At 41.0% G+C, this 18,223-nt stretch overlaps 1 protein-coding gene across 3 annotated transcripts in view; it reads right to left on the bottom strand.

Annotated features, from left to right (window-relative positions):
* Positions 1–18,223, bottom strand: part of NR3C1 (nuclear receptor subfamily 3 group C member 1) — a 54,699-nt gene that overhangs the window by 15,144 nt on the left and 21,332 nt on the right. For all 3 annotated transcript variants that reach the window (XM_081900807.1, XM_081900808.1, XM_081900806.1), the window contains 4 exons: positions 10,619–10,782; positions 8,012–8,128; positions 4,228–4,506; positions 2,201–2,345 (listed from right to left, as the gene is read on the bottom strand). In XM_081900807.1, coding sequence (XP_081756933.1) covers positions 2,201–2,345; positions 4,228–4,506; positions 8,012–8,128; positions 10,619–10,782 — 705 coding nt within the window. The remainder of the gene's footprint in view (positions 1–2,200; positions 2,346–4,227; positions 4,507–8,011; positions 8,129–10,618; positions 10,783–18,223) is intronic.

The following is an 18,223-nucleotide window of genomic DNA, read 5'->3' as shown; positions in this document are numbered from 1 at the left end:
CAATACAGGGACTGATATAGAACTTCCACATACTGTATTTCATTGGGAAACCATCAAAGTATACAGGTGGTTATACTAAGCCTCTATTTTTGACGCAAGCAATATCAATCTGATGCATTGTTTCTTTCAGGTCAAGATTGGGTTAATGAAGGATAAAACAGTCAAAAGGCACTGTAGCAAAAGAGAAGAAGCCTCACAGTAGAAGAAATTATTTGTTCATTACTAAAGCAAGTAATGAACACAAAAGATTACAGTGCTGTAGGTCAACATGCAAGACAGGCTTCTTCAGGGAGGAACAAAGTCATTGAGGATGAGATCATAGTCCATCCTTATTGTAGTTGCTCAATAAAATTTGATACAAGTCTTCTATTTGGGTGACTAGAATAACACAACACTTGAGAAAGCTTTTTTTAAATAAATAAATAAATAGCCAGGTCAAGTTCTGTTCATCAAGATCCTTGTAGGGCATCGAGGTTTGCCATAAACTGAATCTACCTATATTGTTACAGTATGTAATTTTTTCATAAAACTGCACCAAGTGTCTACAGAAAGTGGTGAGAACATCCCACCACTGACTATTCTGGCCCTGCTGCAGAAAATATCTACCACCATCAGAAATGTTACAAAAATGTAAAAAGGCTTGCTTTTGAGGAATAAATATACAGACTGTCTTGGAAGCAACTGTTCTCACACAATATTAAAATACAGAAATAATAGATGTGTTAAGATTTAGCCCTTAGTTACTTATTGTTTCAAAGCTTTTTTCAATTGTGCAATGTTACAGTGCCATGCAAATACCATTACTGTGTTACTAGGACTCTGAGCTACAGTATCTCATGTATTAGAAGTGTCACCGTTTATTATGTGAAACACTGTCTGCAAAGGGCATCTGAAGGGAAGAGTTTATTTGAGTGGAAGGAACATTTAATGCTCTTAACTTATTATGACAAAAGGATTCACATATGCAAAAACAAGGTCAAGGTGGCCAGACAATATCAGTTCATAGCTGTCAACAAATAATGTTAGACAAATATAGAGGTATGATAATGGAACTATTATTATTGTGGTGTCAGTAAGCTAGAGCATTTCAAAATTAGAATTTAACAAGACAAACATGCACTATGAAAGACGGCAGTTTTAGAATGTGAGAAGCGGAGTCTGTGGAAAAATCTCACAGGTCAAAGGGGAAGAGAGAAATTAGTCTCCAGAGGAGTGTATCCTCTGTGGCATTCAGCCTTTATCAATTTGTATAATTTCAGTAAAAGGTCAATGTTATGCCATTTGAACCCACCTATATTATCCTTTGTTCTACTGTCTGCCTACCCGCCCCCATTTTGGATTCTCAGCACAACTGTGCATAGCACCACTACTTTAACCAGTTATTTCATCTAATAGTGAAATGCAGGGTACCCTAATAGCATACTGCTATAATGAGCAAAAGGAAAAGCCTAAACAGTAACAAACAAATCTAAATATATTCTTTGCTTAGTTGAATATTAATTAATAGTAGACAGGCACTCTAATATATATATTTGACCAATCAATTGAACTGTGACCTAACCCTAGTACTCAGAAAAGTAACCTTGTTAATATATTCAAAGCATCATAAAGTGGAGATGGATTGTGCATATATTCTAACAAATATTTTACTGGGAGACATCTCTAACATATTTTGTGCCCCCCCCCCGTACTACTACCATCCATCACGATGCAAAACAAACCTAACCAACCCTAATCATTCCCCACCTCACCTTTGGCTTGCTTCTGGTAATTTAAATTTAGCCAAATTAGGTTGCCAACTAACATATGCACATTAGGGTCTCCCAATGAGCTTCATGCTGAATTGAACCTGAGTGCCCCTTGTCGTAGTATGACAATTCCTAACTATTGCACCACAGTGGCTCTCATCCTGCCAACTTGTGTTGCACAGGATGTGGTGTTATCATTTTCAACAGACAGATGTAGTTATGCATTATTAAAGTAAAAGCCATAAGAGATACCTTCATTTCTACTGTTCTATTAAGCAGTACAAGTTACTGAAATATTCAATTTCAAAAATAAATAAGGAATTGGTTTTTTCATAAGCCAAGTCTTTATACACAATTATAGTACTAATTGTGCACCTAGGTTATAAGAACACATTTCTAGAAGTGTAGCCAAGCTTTAGAAACACAGAGAGAAGGAGTCGAATACTACTTACTCATTGATGATCAAATCTGGTGCAAAACACAATAAACTTCCATTAGCCTGTTTATATGATCTCCATCCTAGGGCAAAAGCCATCAGAAACATCCACGAATACTGCAGAAGTGTCATTTGGTCATCCAGATGCAAGTTTCTGAAACCTGATTGGAAATAAAAGCTACAAGATCTAGCACATTTCCTGTTGTAATTAAAGTACTGCTTGTCCAAAGTGTTCTTTTGAATCTTAAAGTTCAGAATGACTTTTTGAGAGGCTCCAGAGTCAAAATGCATAAGAAATTCAGTAAAGGGACATAAGATTCAAAATAGTTTTATGAAGTAGTAATGCTAAATAGCAAAAAAATGTTAATAAGAGACCTATTAATATCTAAAGGTAAATGGACCCCTGACCATTAGGTCCAGTCGTGGCCGACTCTGGGGTTGCGGCACGCATCTCGCTTTATTGGCCGAGGGAGCCAGCGTACAGCTTCTGGGTCAGGTGGCCAGCATGACTAAGCCGCTTCTGGCGAACCAGAGCAGTGCACGGAAACGCCGTTTACCTTCCCGCCAGAGCAGTACCTATTTATCTACTATGAACTTTGGCGTGCTTTCGAACTGCTAGGATGGCAGGAGCAGGGACAGAGAAATGGGAGCTCACCCCATCGTGGGGATTCGAACCGCCGACCTTCTGATTGGCAAGTCCTAGGCTCTGTGGTTTAACCCACAGTGCCACCCGCGTCCCATATTAATATCTACAAAAATGCATGTTACAGTTGATATACTGCAGTGAAATGTCACCAAGCTCTCTCCTTTGTATAATGCTCTTTGGAAGAGGCAATTTCCACTGGAAAAGGAACATTAAGGAAAAGAGTGTTTAATCTTTTCCCTGCCAGGGAAGAAGTTGATTAGACTTTCCAATCCTAGTATTAGTTCTTGTTTCACTTTTTTCCTTTCATGGCAAGCCACAACAATTAACAGTAAGGGAATAATTTATCTCTGTGTCATTTTGGAGGTAGAACTGCAACCTATACAGTGGTACCTCGGGTTACATATGCTTCAGGTTGCAGACTCCGCTAACCCAGAAATAGCACCTCGGGTTAAGAACTTTGCTTCAGGATGAGAACAGAAATCACGCGGCGGCAGTAGGAGGCCCCATTAGCTAAAGTGGTGCTTCATGTTAAGAACAGTTTCAGGTTAAGAACGGACCTCCGGAACGAATTAAGTACTTAACCCGAGGTACCACTGTATGCTGTTACAAAATGGAAACCAGGAAACCGAACCTTTCTCTATGGTGTAAGATAAGAAGCCCATGATTTAGGGCTGGACAAAGTTTGGTTTTCAACATCACAATCTGGCGATAAACCACGATTATGAACTATGCTGCATTGGCCCCAGCCCGCAAGGCACAGGGTGAAATTGATGCAGCTCTTGCCATGGGAGCGGAGGCACTTTCACCCCAGTGCCTCATAGGCAGGGACAACTCAGCTTGTTTGTGCTGCTCAGCTGGGGCCCCCACCTGCACAGGCCGGAGGCTTCTTTTTCCTGCTTGCCCCAAGATGGAGGGAGCCTCACAGGCTCTGTTCGCAGGGCTCCCTCAAGTGTAACGGAGCCCCAACCTTGCCTCCAGCTTGTGCGAGCTGGAGGCTCCATTAAAATTCTCCATTCAGGGGCAGGCAGCCACTAAGTAGAGAAGTTTAATGGAGCTGCCTACCTGCATGGGCAGCTGAGGGAAGAACAAGTTGCATGACGGCCAGAGCACAATGGCTGATTCACCTGGCAGTATATTGCAGGTGAAATCACTGCTGCTGCAGAGACCCACTGTGGCTTGTTCCTCCCTCTCACACTGGGCGCTGACAGCAGAGGGACTCGGCAGCAGAAGCGGCTTCACCCACAACATACCACTGGGTATACGGGCCCTCATACCGGTCCTGGGCAATGTATTGATTCATCATCCAGGCCTACCATGGTTAGGAGCAGAATATGGCCTTGCAAAACACACTTACATTAAGGAAGTATAGTCTATATTCATGTAATACATATACAAACCTGGTATTGCCTTTGCCCATTTCACAGCAGCAACCACTTGCCTTCCTCCTAGCATATTGAGAGTTGACATAATACGCCAAGTTGTGTCCGGTACTGTGCTGTCATAGCCTGAAAACATCACTTCTGGTTCAATGACTTCCAGTAGGGAAACCAGAGTAGGCGTTAGCTGTGGCAGGGAGGCAGGAACAACAGCCTTATTTGTGGGACTTTCTGAAGTCTCTCTTCCTGCAGCCACACTAGATTGCTGGATTCCTTTTATCTTTTTCTTTGTCTTTCGTGCTAGAAATTTTTAAGAAAAGAAAGTCAACATTAAAAAATAAAATCAGAAAGCGTTGCTAACACAATCAATGCAATCTTCTATGCTGCAGGCACACAACAGACTCCTTATGGCAGGGAATCCTGTGGCCTCCTAATCTTGTTGGAACGACAACTCTCATCATCCCCAAACGTTGGCCATACTTGCTGGAACGGAGAAGAGTTGGGGGGCCACAGAGATTTCCTGCTCTTCCTTTATGGTTTCATTTGTATGAACAGAAAATGAAACCTTGGATTAAATGTGAAAAGGAAGAAAAAGCAGTAGTGCACCTGGGGGAAATTACTAAAAAATTTATTCCATTTACAGCTTTGGAATGGAATGGTTTCAATGAGACCTTTGCATTGCACTTAAACCAAGACAACATAACAGATGGATGAACAAAACTACATATACACCATGGAATTATGCCTACATGCACATAGAATGCATTACTAGACATGAATCACCATAGCCAGGATTTTAATTTGTTTCTTCTACAGCTGGACCAAAAAAGATATTCTGACAACTGCTTGCCATTATAATTAAACTATAGAATACATATGCCAGATGAACTGCTCAAAATACACTTCTCCGTATACTGTTTTTATTCACATTTGCACAGTATCTATGCTGCCTGTATACTTTTTTTACTTATACGAACCATATATCCTGAAAATTTTGCAATACTGTATATAAAATCTATCTTACAGTGGAATTACAAAAATGGACAAAATAGAGTACCAGATAATGAACAGCAAATATAAAGTTAATACTGGTCCCTTCCAACTTCACAATTCAATGAGTAGCAAAGAGCTGTAAAGCACTTAGCCAACTAGGACTTTGAAAAGATAGCACAGGGCCAGATCACTTGCATGCAGCAGTGCTTCCATGTGGTGCTATACACTTGATGCCTCCAACTGCAGCAGTGCTTTTGGCAGCAGCTGCCGTTACAGAAATCACTGCAAATGTAAATCATGGAGCTTACCATGAGCTTACCAGTGATCTTGATATTCCATACCTGAGTTAGCACACAATTAGAGGTGTCTTTGGAGACACATACATGCAATAACATACAAAATCATTAGTTGTGTTATTAGCTATTATACTATTGGCTGCCTATTACCTACTGAGATCGAGGTGATGTGGTTGACATTTAAAGTACTAAACAACTTGGGACTATTATACCTAGCAGACTGCCTTCCCCAATACAGACCAAGTTGATCTTCCAAGGAGACTCTGCTGGTTGCTCCACAACCACCAAATTTTCATTTGGTGACAATGTGGAAGTGGGTCTTCTTGGTGATAGCATCCACACTCTGGATTGCTCTTCCTTAGATATTTTGTAAGGCAGAGATTTAGATGTTTTGTAAGACAGAGACAAAAACGTATGCAAAAGCACAAGCAGCCAAGTATTTTAGATTTTAGTTGTTTGTCCAATTAAATTTGTTACCTGCAAAGGCCTAAAACATACCGCCTCTAAATTAAGTTTCTGGTAAAGACATTCTATTGTTAGGCATAAGGGCTTAAAATAATCGAAACACATAATATTTCAGGGGCCTCTAGAATTATATAGTCACAGCATTATTATGAAATTGCTATAATAACTAGCAATGTTTACAAAGTTTGAATGTGAGGGGGGGGGATGAAAAATGCCTTTGCTCCTAAATATAATGCCACATGGAGCAGCAGAGACAGATCACAATGCAGGCTTGCCTCCCTAACTACTGAGCTAGAAATCACAGAACTGCTGGGTTGGAAGGGAGCCCGGGGATCATCTAGTCCAACCCCAGCAATGCAGCACCTGAGCAGCACCTGCACTCTGTCTAATGGCAAGGCCAGGTCAGTTTTCCTATCACACAAATGGAAGTCTACATTCTGCCAAACACTACTAACATTGCTACTACAAGACTTCCTGGATTGCAATGACAAGCCTGCAAAAGTTACCTCTCCTCAGCCAGAAAGGACCAAACTTGTGAATTTGCTCATTATGAATCTGCCATACAGTATTACTGAATGTTATCACCTAGCCATACTTTAAAAGTTTCATATTGTTGACAATGGATTGCACTCAACCAGGTGCTACTCAGAGTAGACCCACCGAAATTAGTGAACAGAAGTTAATGGTGTTGATTAACTTCAGTGGGTCTAACTCTGACTAGAACTGGTATAGAATACCACCCGATGAGTCAACATTTTTGTTTCTTCCTGATTTGCATTCAAACTGTTGTACACTCCAAGTGTGGGGTTTTCCCAACCACAGTATTTACTGAAAAAAGGAGTGCACAAATACGTGAAATCGGAAAGTGAAAACAAAAAGAAGAGAAACGGAAAAAAGAGATTAGCATGCATACAAATCATACTACTTCAGTGCAAAATACAGTTCTTATGAGAGTCTGGGAAAGATTGGAAATGTATGTTGAAATAAATATCTAAGTTCTGCCAAGAAATACGTGCATATGTTAAACATATACAGTGATAGTCATTCAGAAAACATTAAACAACTGCATATATTGCCACTAACCCACTTAAATAAGTTAAATAAGTTGGAGTCTTTGTTATTAAATATACCAAGCAAAAAGTACACCAAGAACTCAGGCCAATGTAAGTTTCAATAGTGGGAGTGGTCCCTACTCACAATTCAATAGTCAATAGGACAGGAACAGGGCCCTGTTTCAATGTATTCACCTTCATCAGCTAATTTTTAAGTTTGAAGTTTGTAAGTCTGAAGATTTTCGGATAAATATATCCTGTTATATATAGATATATAGAAAATAACAGGATATATTTATCCGAAAGTCTTCAAACTTACAAACTTCAAACTTAAAAATTAGCTGATGAAGGTGAATACATCGAAACAGGGCCCTGTCCTGGTTTCCAATCCATAACTGACTTCTGCTCTATGATTGAAACTGAGTCTCCATCTGCAAGCTGATAAATTATAAGGATCAACATTACTGTCGAGTCAAAAAGAGAAAATCTTTTTAACAAATTATTGTGTTATACATATCTCTTTGAGTTTGTAATCTCTGTTAGAGTTTATAATCTCCATTTGAGTTTGTAATCTTTATTATAATAAATACTTTTGAATGGATTAGTTTTTGTTATTATTGACTATTGAATTGTGAGTAGGGACCACTCCCACTATTGAAACTTACACTAACCCACTTCATGCATTATTCCAGTGATGGGATCAATGTGTAGAATGAAGCAGAGGGACTAGGCCACCAGTCCTGCACTCAACATCATGCAGCTTCCCCCATCCCTTATGTTCATATATTAGGCATGGATTTCTGAGTCTATGGGTACAGGCTGCACATCATAGGAAAGGCCAGGAAAAAGATGTGTGGCATTGGATGCAACATGTCCCCACTGTCTTTTTCTATATTTGGGACATCTTCATATGAGTAATGTGCAAAGAGGCTTTCCATCTTTTATATATGCAAAAATGAAGGATTTTCTAGGTTTCAGCTTTAAAACATTTCAAGTTACCTTCCAGGTTCATGCCAGCTTGAAGACATTTCCGATAGCGGCAAGCTGGGCAGTTTTTTCTCCGGATTTTGTCAATAATGCAGTCATTTCTTCCAGCACAGAGATAATTGTGCTGCCCTGCATTTGCAAACAAAGCACAACACCTTTATAATTATGAGCATTTAATTTCTAACATGCACTTGTTGGGTTGGGGAAGAGAAGAAACAAATGGACTTATGTATCCTATCCATGTACATCAGGATGGTCTAACGTGTGGGGACACCCCTTGCCCCTGCAGCCCTTGTACTGCCTTCCCAAAGCCAGGTAAGCAAGGTGCTGGGAAAGGATGCATGAGGGCTCCGACACGGTTCTACAGCCCCCCCCTTCCCAAAGCCTAGTTAGCTCTTTCCCAGCTTTGAGAAGGAGATGGGTGGGCTCTAGGACCCTGCCAGAGCCCTCACACCTCCTTCCCAAAATGCAGTGTCTTTCTTAAGGGGCATGAAGGGGTGTGTGTGTGTGTGTGTGTGTGTCAAATTTTGGTCTCAAGCTCCCCCTCCCTTTTTGGCTCCATGGGCCAGATCTTTATCAGGATCTTACTCACAGGTAAAATCTGACAGGTGAGCAGGCTGCCCACTTTACAAAAATCCCTTGAAATCCAATCTTAAGCAGGGAAGGAAGAGAATTGCAAAGGTTTTTTGCAAACCCCCTCCCATTTCCCTTTTAAGACCCCAATATCAGTGAATTAAAAGGGAAGTAGGAAGAGGTTTTTTAAATCATCTGCAAGTCTCCCACTTCCCTTTTTTGCTCTGAAAGGGGGGGGGGGGTTACACAAAAAAATTGAAGAGTCAGATGAGAGGTATTGGAGAGGGAGTGAATATAAGGAAGGCCTACATTGTTCCAGTATTCTATAGGTACATGTCCATGAAAATCTGAGATGGATGAGACAGAAAGAGGCTGAACATCTGCAGCAGAATGTCAGTTGCTAGGAAATCAGTGTGGAACTGGAGTACTTTTTATGACCACTCACATTTTTATATCAATGTATATATCCAAGTAGTCATTTTATTGTACTGTATAATTTCTCCAACACAGAACTTTTGAAAAAAGTAAACTGCTTTTTCAAAAAACTCGCTATGGAATAGTTCACTATAAAATGTCTATCCATACTTTTTTCCTGGAACAGAATTACGTATTCTCTGCATTTTTTAGGTTAAAGTTGGTACCACCAGAGCAAGCAGCCAGTAATCCAGTTTGGGAAATTTTGTTTTGAAATGCTGCTTTAGGACATATTGATTTTACCACTTTAAAAGAACAGGGAGGAAACTATTTGGTTTTTGGAGCTTGTGAAGCAGGCAAACTAAATCCTTTGGAATTTTTATGGAACCAAAGATCCAAGTATAAGCAAACTTTGGAAGCAAAGTAAAGTCAACTATAACTTTTAAAGAGCAGATTCTTTCCATATTGAATTAAATAGCAGTGTTAAACAATGGGAGAACAGTGAACCTTAGTAGATCTATTTACCAGGGTCTATTTACTAGAATCTATTTACAAATAAAATCAAACATTGAAAACAACGTGACCTAAAACTTGTCAAGATATAAATAAAATCGAGAGTTTTAAAACAACTTATTATCTTATTGTATTACGGTTATTTAACATTACATGTCTGGCTTAGTTTGCTGTAAACCATACAGGAAAAGTTCCTGCTTAATATTAATTGGGAGGGGGTGGGATTCCAATGCCTAGTGTGCAAGGATTGTAAACAAAACTATGGTGTGGTATCCTGGAGGTTGGGTAAGCAGTTACACTGAGAATCTTCTGGCAGAGAGTGAGGTCCTCTTTGTGTGGGGAGACAATGAAAAGAGCAGACTACTAGTGAAAAACAGGGTGGGAACTTGCTAAAACCATTGGTTGTTTAAACTGTTTGAACATCTTGTGTTTGCTTTTACCTAGGTATTTGGTTAAATTGGAAATTTTTAATTTTATTAATGTAGTTTTGCTTGCTTTTCTCATGACATAATTTTTAAGTTTCTATTTCTTGGGCCTGTTTATATGTTTTTTGCAATGTTGTATCCTATTTTCCTCTGTTTATTTTTATTACTTTGCTCCACGCTCTGGGATTGCAAATATTCAATGACGAGTGAGCTATACCATAAATGAAGAGTGGGCTGTATTGTAAATAAAAATAAACAAAACAGCCCTCTTTGGCTGTTTGTTCTTTCATGTTAGGTAAATACATGAAGAAGAGTTAGGAGAGCAAGCTAGTTCTGGCTCCACCGACATCACCACCCATGATTTGGAGGGCGAACATCTGAAGAAGGTAGCTTCCACAAGTATAGAAGGCTCCCACTTTAGAAGTCTGCCCTCCAACTTGAGAAAAGCAATGGAATGGGAACAGGAGGTAGAGCCAGAATGCTTATTCCCACCGGCTGCTTTCACACGCTTACTTAACACGCACATACACACACTCACACAGAAAAATACTTGAAGATGGCTACTGAAGACCAAGGATTTTGCAAGAAATAGAAAGAGATAGCATGGAAATGAACTCCAAACCTTTGTAAAAACCCACAAACATTTGAGGAGAGATATAGACTATACGTTTTAAATAATTGTGATATATCCTACCTTCCACAGCTCTTTTGAAGAACACTTTGCAGCTGCCACAAGTTAGGACACCATAATGACACCCAGAAGCCTCATCTGAGCAAACAAGGCAGAGCTTGGGAGGTGGTCCCGTAGTTGTTGAAGAGGTAGATGGTGAAGTGCTTACATCAGATCTCATTCCAGGGCTAAGGAAACAACAAAACACAGACCAAACTAAAGAAAGGAATTAAAGTATAGAAATACTAAGTTACAAAAACACTGACTCTTACTCTGCTCTGTTAACCAAAACACAAGAAAAGCATCTTGAGTTTTTGCTGAATTCATTATACTCACAGTAAAGTACTTCACATTTTAAAACCATAAAAAGAAAGTGCTGTTACAGTAATACTGAAGGCAGAGCCTGGGATTTTAAAAGGCACAATATTTAAAAGTATGTTTTCACCCTATTTATTCCATAATTGGAAGAAAAAACAAGTAGGGAAATGCATTGTGGATGCATGCTATGTACTTGTATTTAATGTATGCAATTTTTATTTCAATAAATGGTGCTTGGATGTCAGCTGGAAGTCAGCCTAGATGCTCTTTAAAAGTATTATCTTGAGGCCATTAGGATCAACCATTTTTTTAATGCTTTGTTTTGCACACATGATACTTTCAATGGGATAAAAAACACACAACAATTTCTGTGGGATGAAACATTACGTAATGATTGGCCCAGTTACAACTGGAACTAAGCTTGTTGCTGAAGGAAGTTTGAATCTGTGATGCAACTGAATCTTAACATTTGAGCTTACACAGCAAAATTGAGCAAAACAAGGTGTACACTTCTGAGATCTGCTTAGGTAACTGAATCCTAAGCTCCAAATGAAGAGATGATGCAGGGCTTGTTTGGATTGCAACCAAAAACAGAAGCCACTATGTGCTACATCCACCAGCCACAAAGTTGAGGCCCAGGCCAATGTGGATAACCAACTTTCACTCAGGCACTTGGCCCCTTCCTTGGAGAAATTGGTATGAGTGCTCAAAGCACCAGCAGAACACCCCTACAATCCAAGTATGAACTCCACCACTATCCTGGCTGTTGTCCTTTATATTTATATTTAGACTTTAGCTAAACCAAAAGTCTTAGTTCTGTTTAGAGGTGGTATTGCCTCTGTGCACTTTCAAGATCAAACTCCAGATACCTCCTTCACTTAATTAATCTAACCCCCATAACACATAAAAATTTACTCAATTAACTTTCCTAGGGCACATGGTAGTATGCCTATATTCAAGAAAGCTTGAAACGAGAGGTAAAGCCGAGTGTCATTTACATGCTGATGACATTGCAACCCAAATCTCTGGAAGACTTCCCCCCAGTGGCTCCCTTGTTCTTTAGTATTTACAATATAATACTTATGTAGGACATAAGGCAGCTTTGGCTGTAGAGTAGAGCAAAAGTTCCCCAGCACCATCTTCTGGAACCTCTCCTTCAGAAGTACCACAATCACTTTAAAACCATGTCTTCCAAACTAATCCAGATAAGGTTGCCATGGACAACGGTACTCAAAGCTGTTGAGGTCCAGGAGAACTAACAAGGTTCCTCTGAATACCAAGGAACTGACACCAGATCTACAGACAGAAAACATTTTGAAGTAGTTGTACTGATGACCTAAGTCATATCCTCATTCTAAGCAGAGACCTCAATAAGACTGCCAGTTAAACCTGTGAGAAAATCTCCAATTGGCTTCAGAAAACCATCCAGATCCATCAGCTTCCAGGGAGTAGACCAAATCTGATCAGTTAATGATCTGTACATACCAATGGAGTTGCTTCTCTCACACCCACATATTATTTCCCTCTACTTCTGTAGAGAAACAAGATCCAAGATACACCCTGCCAAGTATTGGTTCAGATCTTGAGACAGGTCCATGGTTGACAGGGCAGCTATGAAATCGTGAGCTGCTCCTGAGAAGACAGCATCAGCATGAACATTTAAGTCCCACAAGAGTTGGAGTTGTCAACACAACACTCAAGACCACAAGGGAAGGACATAGGATGAGGGCTTCTCTTAGCACACCGTCATGAGAACCCAGCACCAGTTAGAGACACTCAAAGCTGATTGTTCGACTGATGACAGAGAATGTACCCCTAGAACAAAGTAACCCTTTCTCTAGTTGTCTGAAACTATACAGCAGGCATCTCTAGTTTGTGTATAAAAACTAGGCTACTGTGCAAAGGTAATATTTCCATTAATTGCTCCACCCACTTTTGCCTCTGTTCCCAACCCTCACTGGCATGTGTCCCAAGGATGTTATTCACAAGGGAATACAGCTCATGGTCTGAAAAGGTTCCTCATCACTGAGTAAGTTTTAGCTTTGCTTCATAACCTTTAAAAATACAATTCAGCACAACAAAAATGCTTCACTGCAGTGATGCCCACTGCTAATACTTCCCTTACAGTCCATTTTTTATTTTAACAAGTTGAAGAGTAAAACTACTTTTGCAAACACAAAGCTAGAAGTGGGAGGTAGGATTTATCAGATTTACAACCCAGAACTAGGCAGAAGAAAAAATGCAGCAGTTATAAAATACAGGTGTGTTGGGTTGTTAAACGCCATGATTATTAGCAAGTAACAGCATGTGTTTAAAATAGTTTTTACCTTTTATTCTCAAAAAGCAGGTTTATACCCCATTATAAAATAAGTGTATTTACTTCCAGAAGGCAAAGATAAGGGTCCTCTGAAAGTTCAGAGGACAATTTCTATTGACAAACCATGTTACCCAACCTAATTTTGTTTATTAATGATTTGCCAAAGTCTTTCACTCAAGCACAAGGTCCAAACTTACATGTTCGGAATAAATTGTTTAATATTACACTAAAAGGTAGGATTCAAAAATGCTATTTTTCAGTGGAACTCACAAGCATAAAATGAATGGAGCAACATTCACTGAAAGAACCCAGTACAACTGGGAGGAAGGTCTATGAGAAACAACAGATAACATTATGGCTAAAACAAAGTGTGCAAGTGGTACTGAACATAGTTACAAGCTAACCTGAGAACTCTGTATTAGCTTGGAAAGTTTTCAGGAAGTTGCAACAGAAGAAATTTCTCTCATCTACCAACAAGCCTTCAGCTTCACCATACTTTTGTGCTAACCACCATGTAATAAATTCTGCCTTTCTTGTTTTCTGTACCACCCTGCCCCTTTTAAAGGTAAAGGTATGCTTTATTCCATATTTCAGAACATATTTTTGCATTGTTTTGGGAAAGTTTTTAAAATAAAAGCAAGCTTAGGATGCCTCTTTATAAAGTAAGTTGAAGGTCTGAAAGCTAAAGGTTAAGTGTCACAAACTTTCTGTCACAGCTCAAGGGTTTGACTGTATCAAGATTCCAAGGCTTGGTGGGGAATATTTAAACATTTGTAGAAGAAAATATTCAAATTGTTTTATTTCTGGGACAGCTGATAGAGACGCTACACTGCAGGGTGGGAGTAGGGGTGGAGGAAGAAGAGAACCGCTCCTATTTTGGTATTATGAACTCTAATTGCTGGTTTATGTTTCATTAAATGAGATGGCAATGCCTAGACATAATCTGAACTGCAGTTCCACTTCAACTACAAGAAGAAACTGCCAGTCTTGTCCCTAATGCTCCTAACATCTACATGAATCTGATAGATATGCCTGCCACTGAGTGGGGCTGCAGATCATACTTCTTTACCAATGATGAATAGCAACCAATAGGAAAAGGACACATGCCCTTTCTAACAGTAATCAAAGGGCAGTGGCTGCATGGGGTCATGCAGTGCACAGCTATTAAGAAACCTACACCAAGTGGAGAAATGTCATTAGCACCATGCGTTTATCTGTATGCCAGTCTTCCACAAAACTATGCCCGGAGTGGCTCACAATATATCATGAAAAATAATAAATATAACAAAAAAAAGAACAATTTAAAATGATAATGTCAATCAAACCTAACCTGAACAGAAAATAATTATGCCATACAATCTACTACAGTGGTGCCCCGCAAGACGAATGCCTCGCAAGACGAAAAACCCGCAAGACAAAAGGGTTTTTCGGTTTTTGCGACGCTTCGCTAGACGATTTTCCCTATGGGCTTGCTTCGCAAGACGAAAGCCCATAGTGAAATCTCCAGGGAGCTCTTTTAAATGCTGGCGGTGGGGAGCAAAGCCTTCCCCCCCCCCTCCGGACTTCAGAAGAGGTCCAGGAAGGCCGGCGGGGGCGAAAGGCTTTGCTCCCCACCGCCAGCATTTTAAAAGCGGTCCGGGATAGCAGGGAAGCGCTTCCCGCTATCCCGGACGGCTTTTGAAGGCAGGCGGGGGGGGAGCAAAGACGTTTGCCCCCCGCCAGCCTTCAGAAGAGGTCCAGGACCTCTTCTGAAGGCGGGCGGGGGGCAAAAGTCTTTGTCCCCCCTTCCTGCCTAACCGGGGGCTTTTAAATCGCCCCGGGACTGTCCGGGGCGATTTAAAAGCGCCCGGACGGCTTTTGAAGGCAGGCGGGGGGGAGCAAAGACTTTTGCCCCCCGCCAGCCTTCAGAAGAGGTCTCTTCTGAAGGCTGGCGGGGGGCAAAAGTCTTTGCTCCCCCCTGCCTGCCTTCCCGGGAGAGCGAAAAACGCAGCGCTGCCTTCCCGCTCTCCCGGAAAGGCAGGCAGGGGGGACAAAGACTTTTGCCCCCCGCCCACCTTCGGAAGAGGTCCTGGACCTCTTCTGAAGGCGGGGGGCAAAAGTCTTTGCTCCCCCCCCCGCCTGCCTTCAAAAGCCGTCCGGGGGCTTTTAAATCGCCCCGGACAGTCCCGGGGTGATTTAAAAGCCCCCGGTTAGGCAGGCAGGGGGGACAAAGACTTTTGCCCCCCGCCCGCCTTTGGAAGAGGTCCTGGACCTCTTCTGAAGGCTGGCGGGGGGCAAAAGTCTTTGCTCCCCCCCGCCTGCCTTCAAAAGCCGTCCGGGCGCTTTTAAATCGCCCCGGACAGTCCCGGGGCGATTTAAAAGCCCCCGGTTAGGCAGGCAGGGGGGACAAAGACTTTTGCCCCCCGCCCGCCTTCGAAAGAGGTCCTGGACCTCTTCCGAAGGCGGGCGGGGGACAAAAGTCTTTGTCCCCCCTGCCTGCCTTTCCGGGAGAGCGGGAAGGCAGCGCTGCGTTTTCCGCTCTCCCGGGAAGGCAGGCAGAGGGGAGCAAAGACTTTTGCCCCCCCCCCCGCCAGCCTTCAGAAGAGGTCAGGGGACAGACTGTCCCCGGACCTGGTCTGAAGGCGGTTTCCATAGGAACGCATTAATTGATTTTTAATGCATTCCTATGGGAAACCGTGCTTCGCAAGACGAAAAACTCGCAAGACGAAAAGACTTGCGGAACGAATTAATTTCGTCTTGCGAGGCACCACTGTACATATTTTAGAAAATGCTTTGTCTGTCTGTCGTCTATACGTTCAGACACCACTCGAGATATCATCACCAAACTTGGCAGGAGGAGTCTGAAGGTGGGAGTGGCAATCTTTGTTGATGTTTGGATGCTAGCCACCATTTTGAAACAAGGTGGTGGACCAAAACATCACTTTGGCCTGATTTTGGCTGTGTTTTTTTGGTTGGCTTTCGTTTTAGCTCATTCTTCGCTGACCTTCCCCTCCTTCAGTTGTGTTTTTTTGACATAGAGTAGATTTGGCTGCCTTTGATATATCACTGCCAAATACAGCACAATTCCCAAGGTGAGAGAAATGGGCATATTAACTTTTGGATGCCAGGCAGAACGCTAAGTCATATGCTGGTCAACTAACAGTACTGAAAAACAACTGATACAACTACTAAAATTATTCACATAGACTGAGGCATTACCAGGGAAAATGGTAAGTTAAATTACATCACAACAATCTATTACTATTGATTTTAAAAACTCTAAACAAACATCCTTAAAATAAAAAGTCTGAAAACTGAAGTTTTGAACTTCCTGTAAGATTCCAAAGAAATATCATTTTAAAAAACGATTGCACTCTAAACCACACCCCTGAAACACACAACTACATTTCTAACTCTTAACGGATTACATGCAAAGCGAAGAGAGTTGTGCTGAAAAAAATGAAAATTCCAGGAATAACATCCCAGCAATTCTTAAGAGACTCACTTTTATTGTTTAAATCACTGTTTAAAAAAATCACAGCAGCCTGCAAGGGAATTTTTAGAACGTTTAAGCCAAGATTATAATTACTATTACTGCCAGAGAGAAAGCAATTTTGCTTCTACAATACCTTATTTTTAGCTTTCATTTTTATAGATATTGCAAGAATGTTATGATATTTTGAGATTAGGTAAAATGATAGTTGAGCATTTCCTCAATGTTCAAAGAACACCTCTTACTGCCCTGCCATAGGCAAATGACCAATTAATGGGGCTTTCCTCATCTAGGAATGTGGTATAAAGAACACAAAGGTTCTATCATACAGGTTGTGCTCCATGAACTTTAATTATTACTGTCTTAAGCACTCTGCGTCTTGAGTCCCTGCAATAACAAAAGGCTCTTTCTACAGTACAGACGACTCCCCTATTATGGGCAGGTTATGTTCTGGGCCGCCACACACATAAGTGAAATTGAGTAAAATGGGGTGCACCCTCTAAACACACTTTGTATTTTATTTTAGATTACGTGAAAATTGTTCAGTTTCGTTGTGTATTTTTTTGATGTTTTATTTATTTATTGATGAGTTTTGTTATGCTAAAGTTATGTATTTTTTTCTTGTTGTAAGCCACCATGAATATGTTGGCATGCAAATAATATTATGGAAAGGTGGCGTGCAAATAATATTATGTATGTATGCAGGTACTCAAGAAGGGACATTTCAGAAAAATGGAATGAAATATAAGAATGATAAATATTGTATACAATGCTTAGAATATGACAAGCAGACAAACTAATTTGTACCTTTCCTACTGACTGAAAGAAGACAGCTATGTCTGTAATTTAGTACATATTAATAGCAGCTTCATGATTTATGCAATTGCTGCAGGTACACTGCTGTTACACAATACATAAAGCAGGGGTCGGCAAAGTTTTTGTGACTTGGGCTGGTTCATGGTCCCGCAGACGCCAGGGTGAGCATGTACACATGCGTAAACGCTCCTTCTGGCACGGAGGAGGCGTGCACAGCTTCTCATTGGCTGCAGCAGCTTCCTGCAACTAATGGGAAGCCAGCCAGCGTCGCGGAAGCCGGTCCCTGCTCTGCTCCGGTTTAGCATGGTGCATGGGAGCCAACCGAGTAGGCGGCGGGGGTCCATGGGCTGGTTAAATGACCCCCATGGGCCTTAGGTTGCCGACCTAAATGAGCAACATACACATTTATTTTATAAAATTCACATACCACTTGATTGTATGTGGAACCTCTAAACGGTCTACATCATCTAACCTCCATCTGAAAATGGGAGTACAAAAATTAATTCTAATGAAGCAGGTATGCTACTGGTCTACTTCTAAGTATGATCAGCCTGTTATATCAACCATAATCTCCTGCAATGCCTCAAGGGTGAATTTCTTTAATTCTGTTATCAGATTTTAGGAAACTAGGAAACCCTGCCCCTCTGCCAACTTATGTACCCTCCCCTGACAGGCTGCACACCTGCAACCTAAGATTTCTCTTGTA

The sequence above is a fragment of the Podarcis melisellensis genome, assembly GCF_964234715.1.
Source record: "Podarcis melisellensis genome assembly, chromosome: 2".
Taxonomy (NCBI): domain Eukaryota; kingdom Metazoa; phylum Chordata; class Lepidosauria; order Squamata; family Lacertidae; genus Podarcis; species Podarcis melisellensis.
The sequence above is the reverse complement of the archived record's forward strand: the minus strand, read 5'-3'. Positions and strand labels throughout refer to the sequence as shown.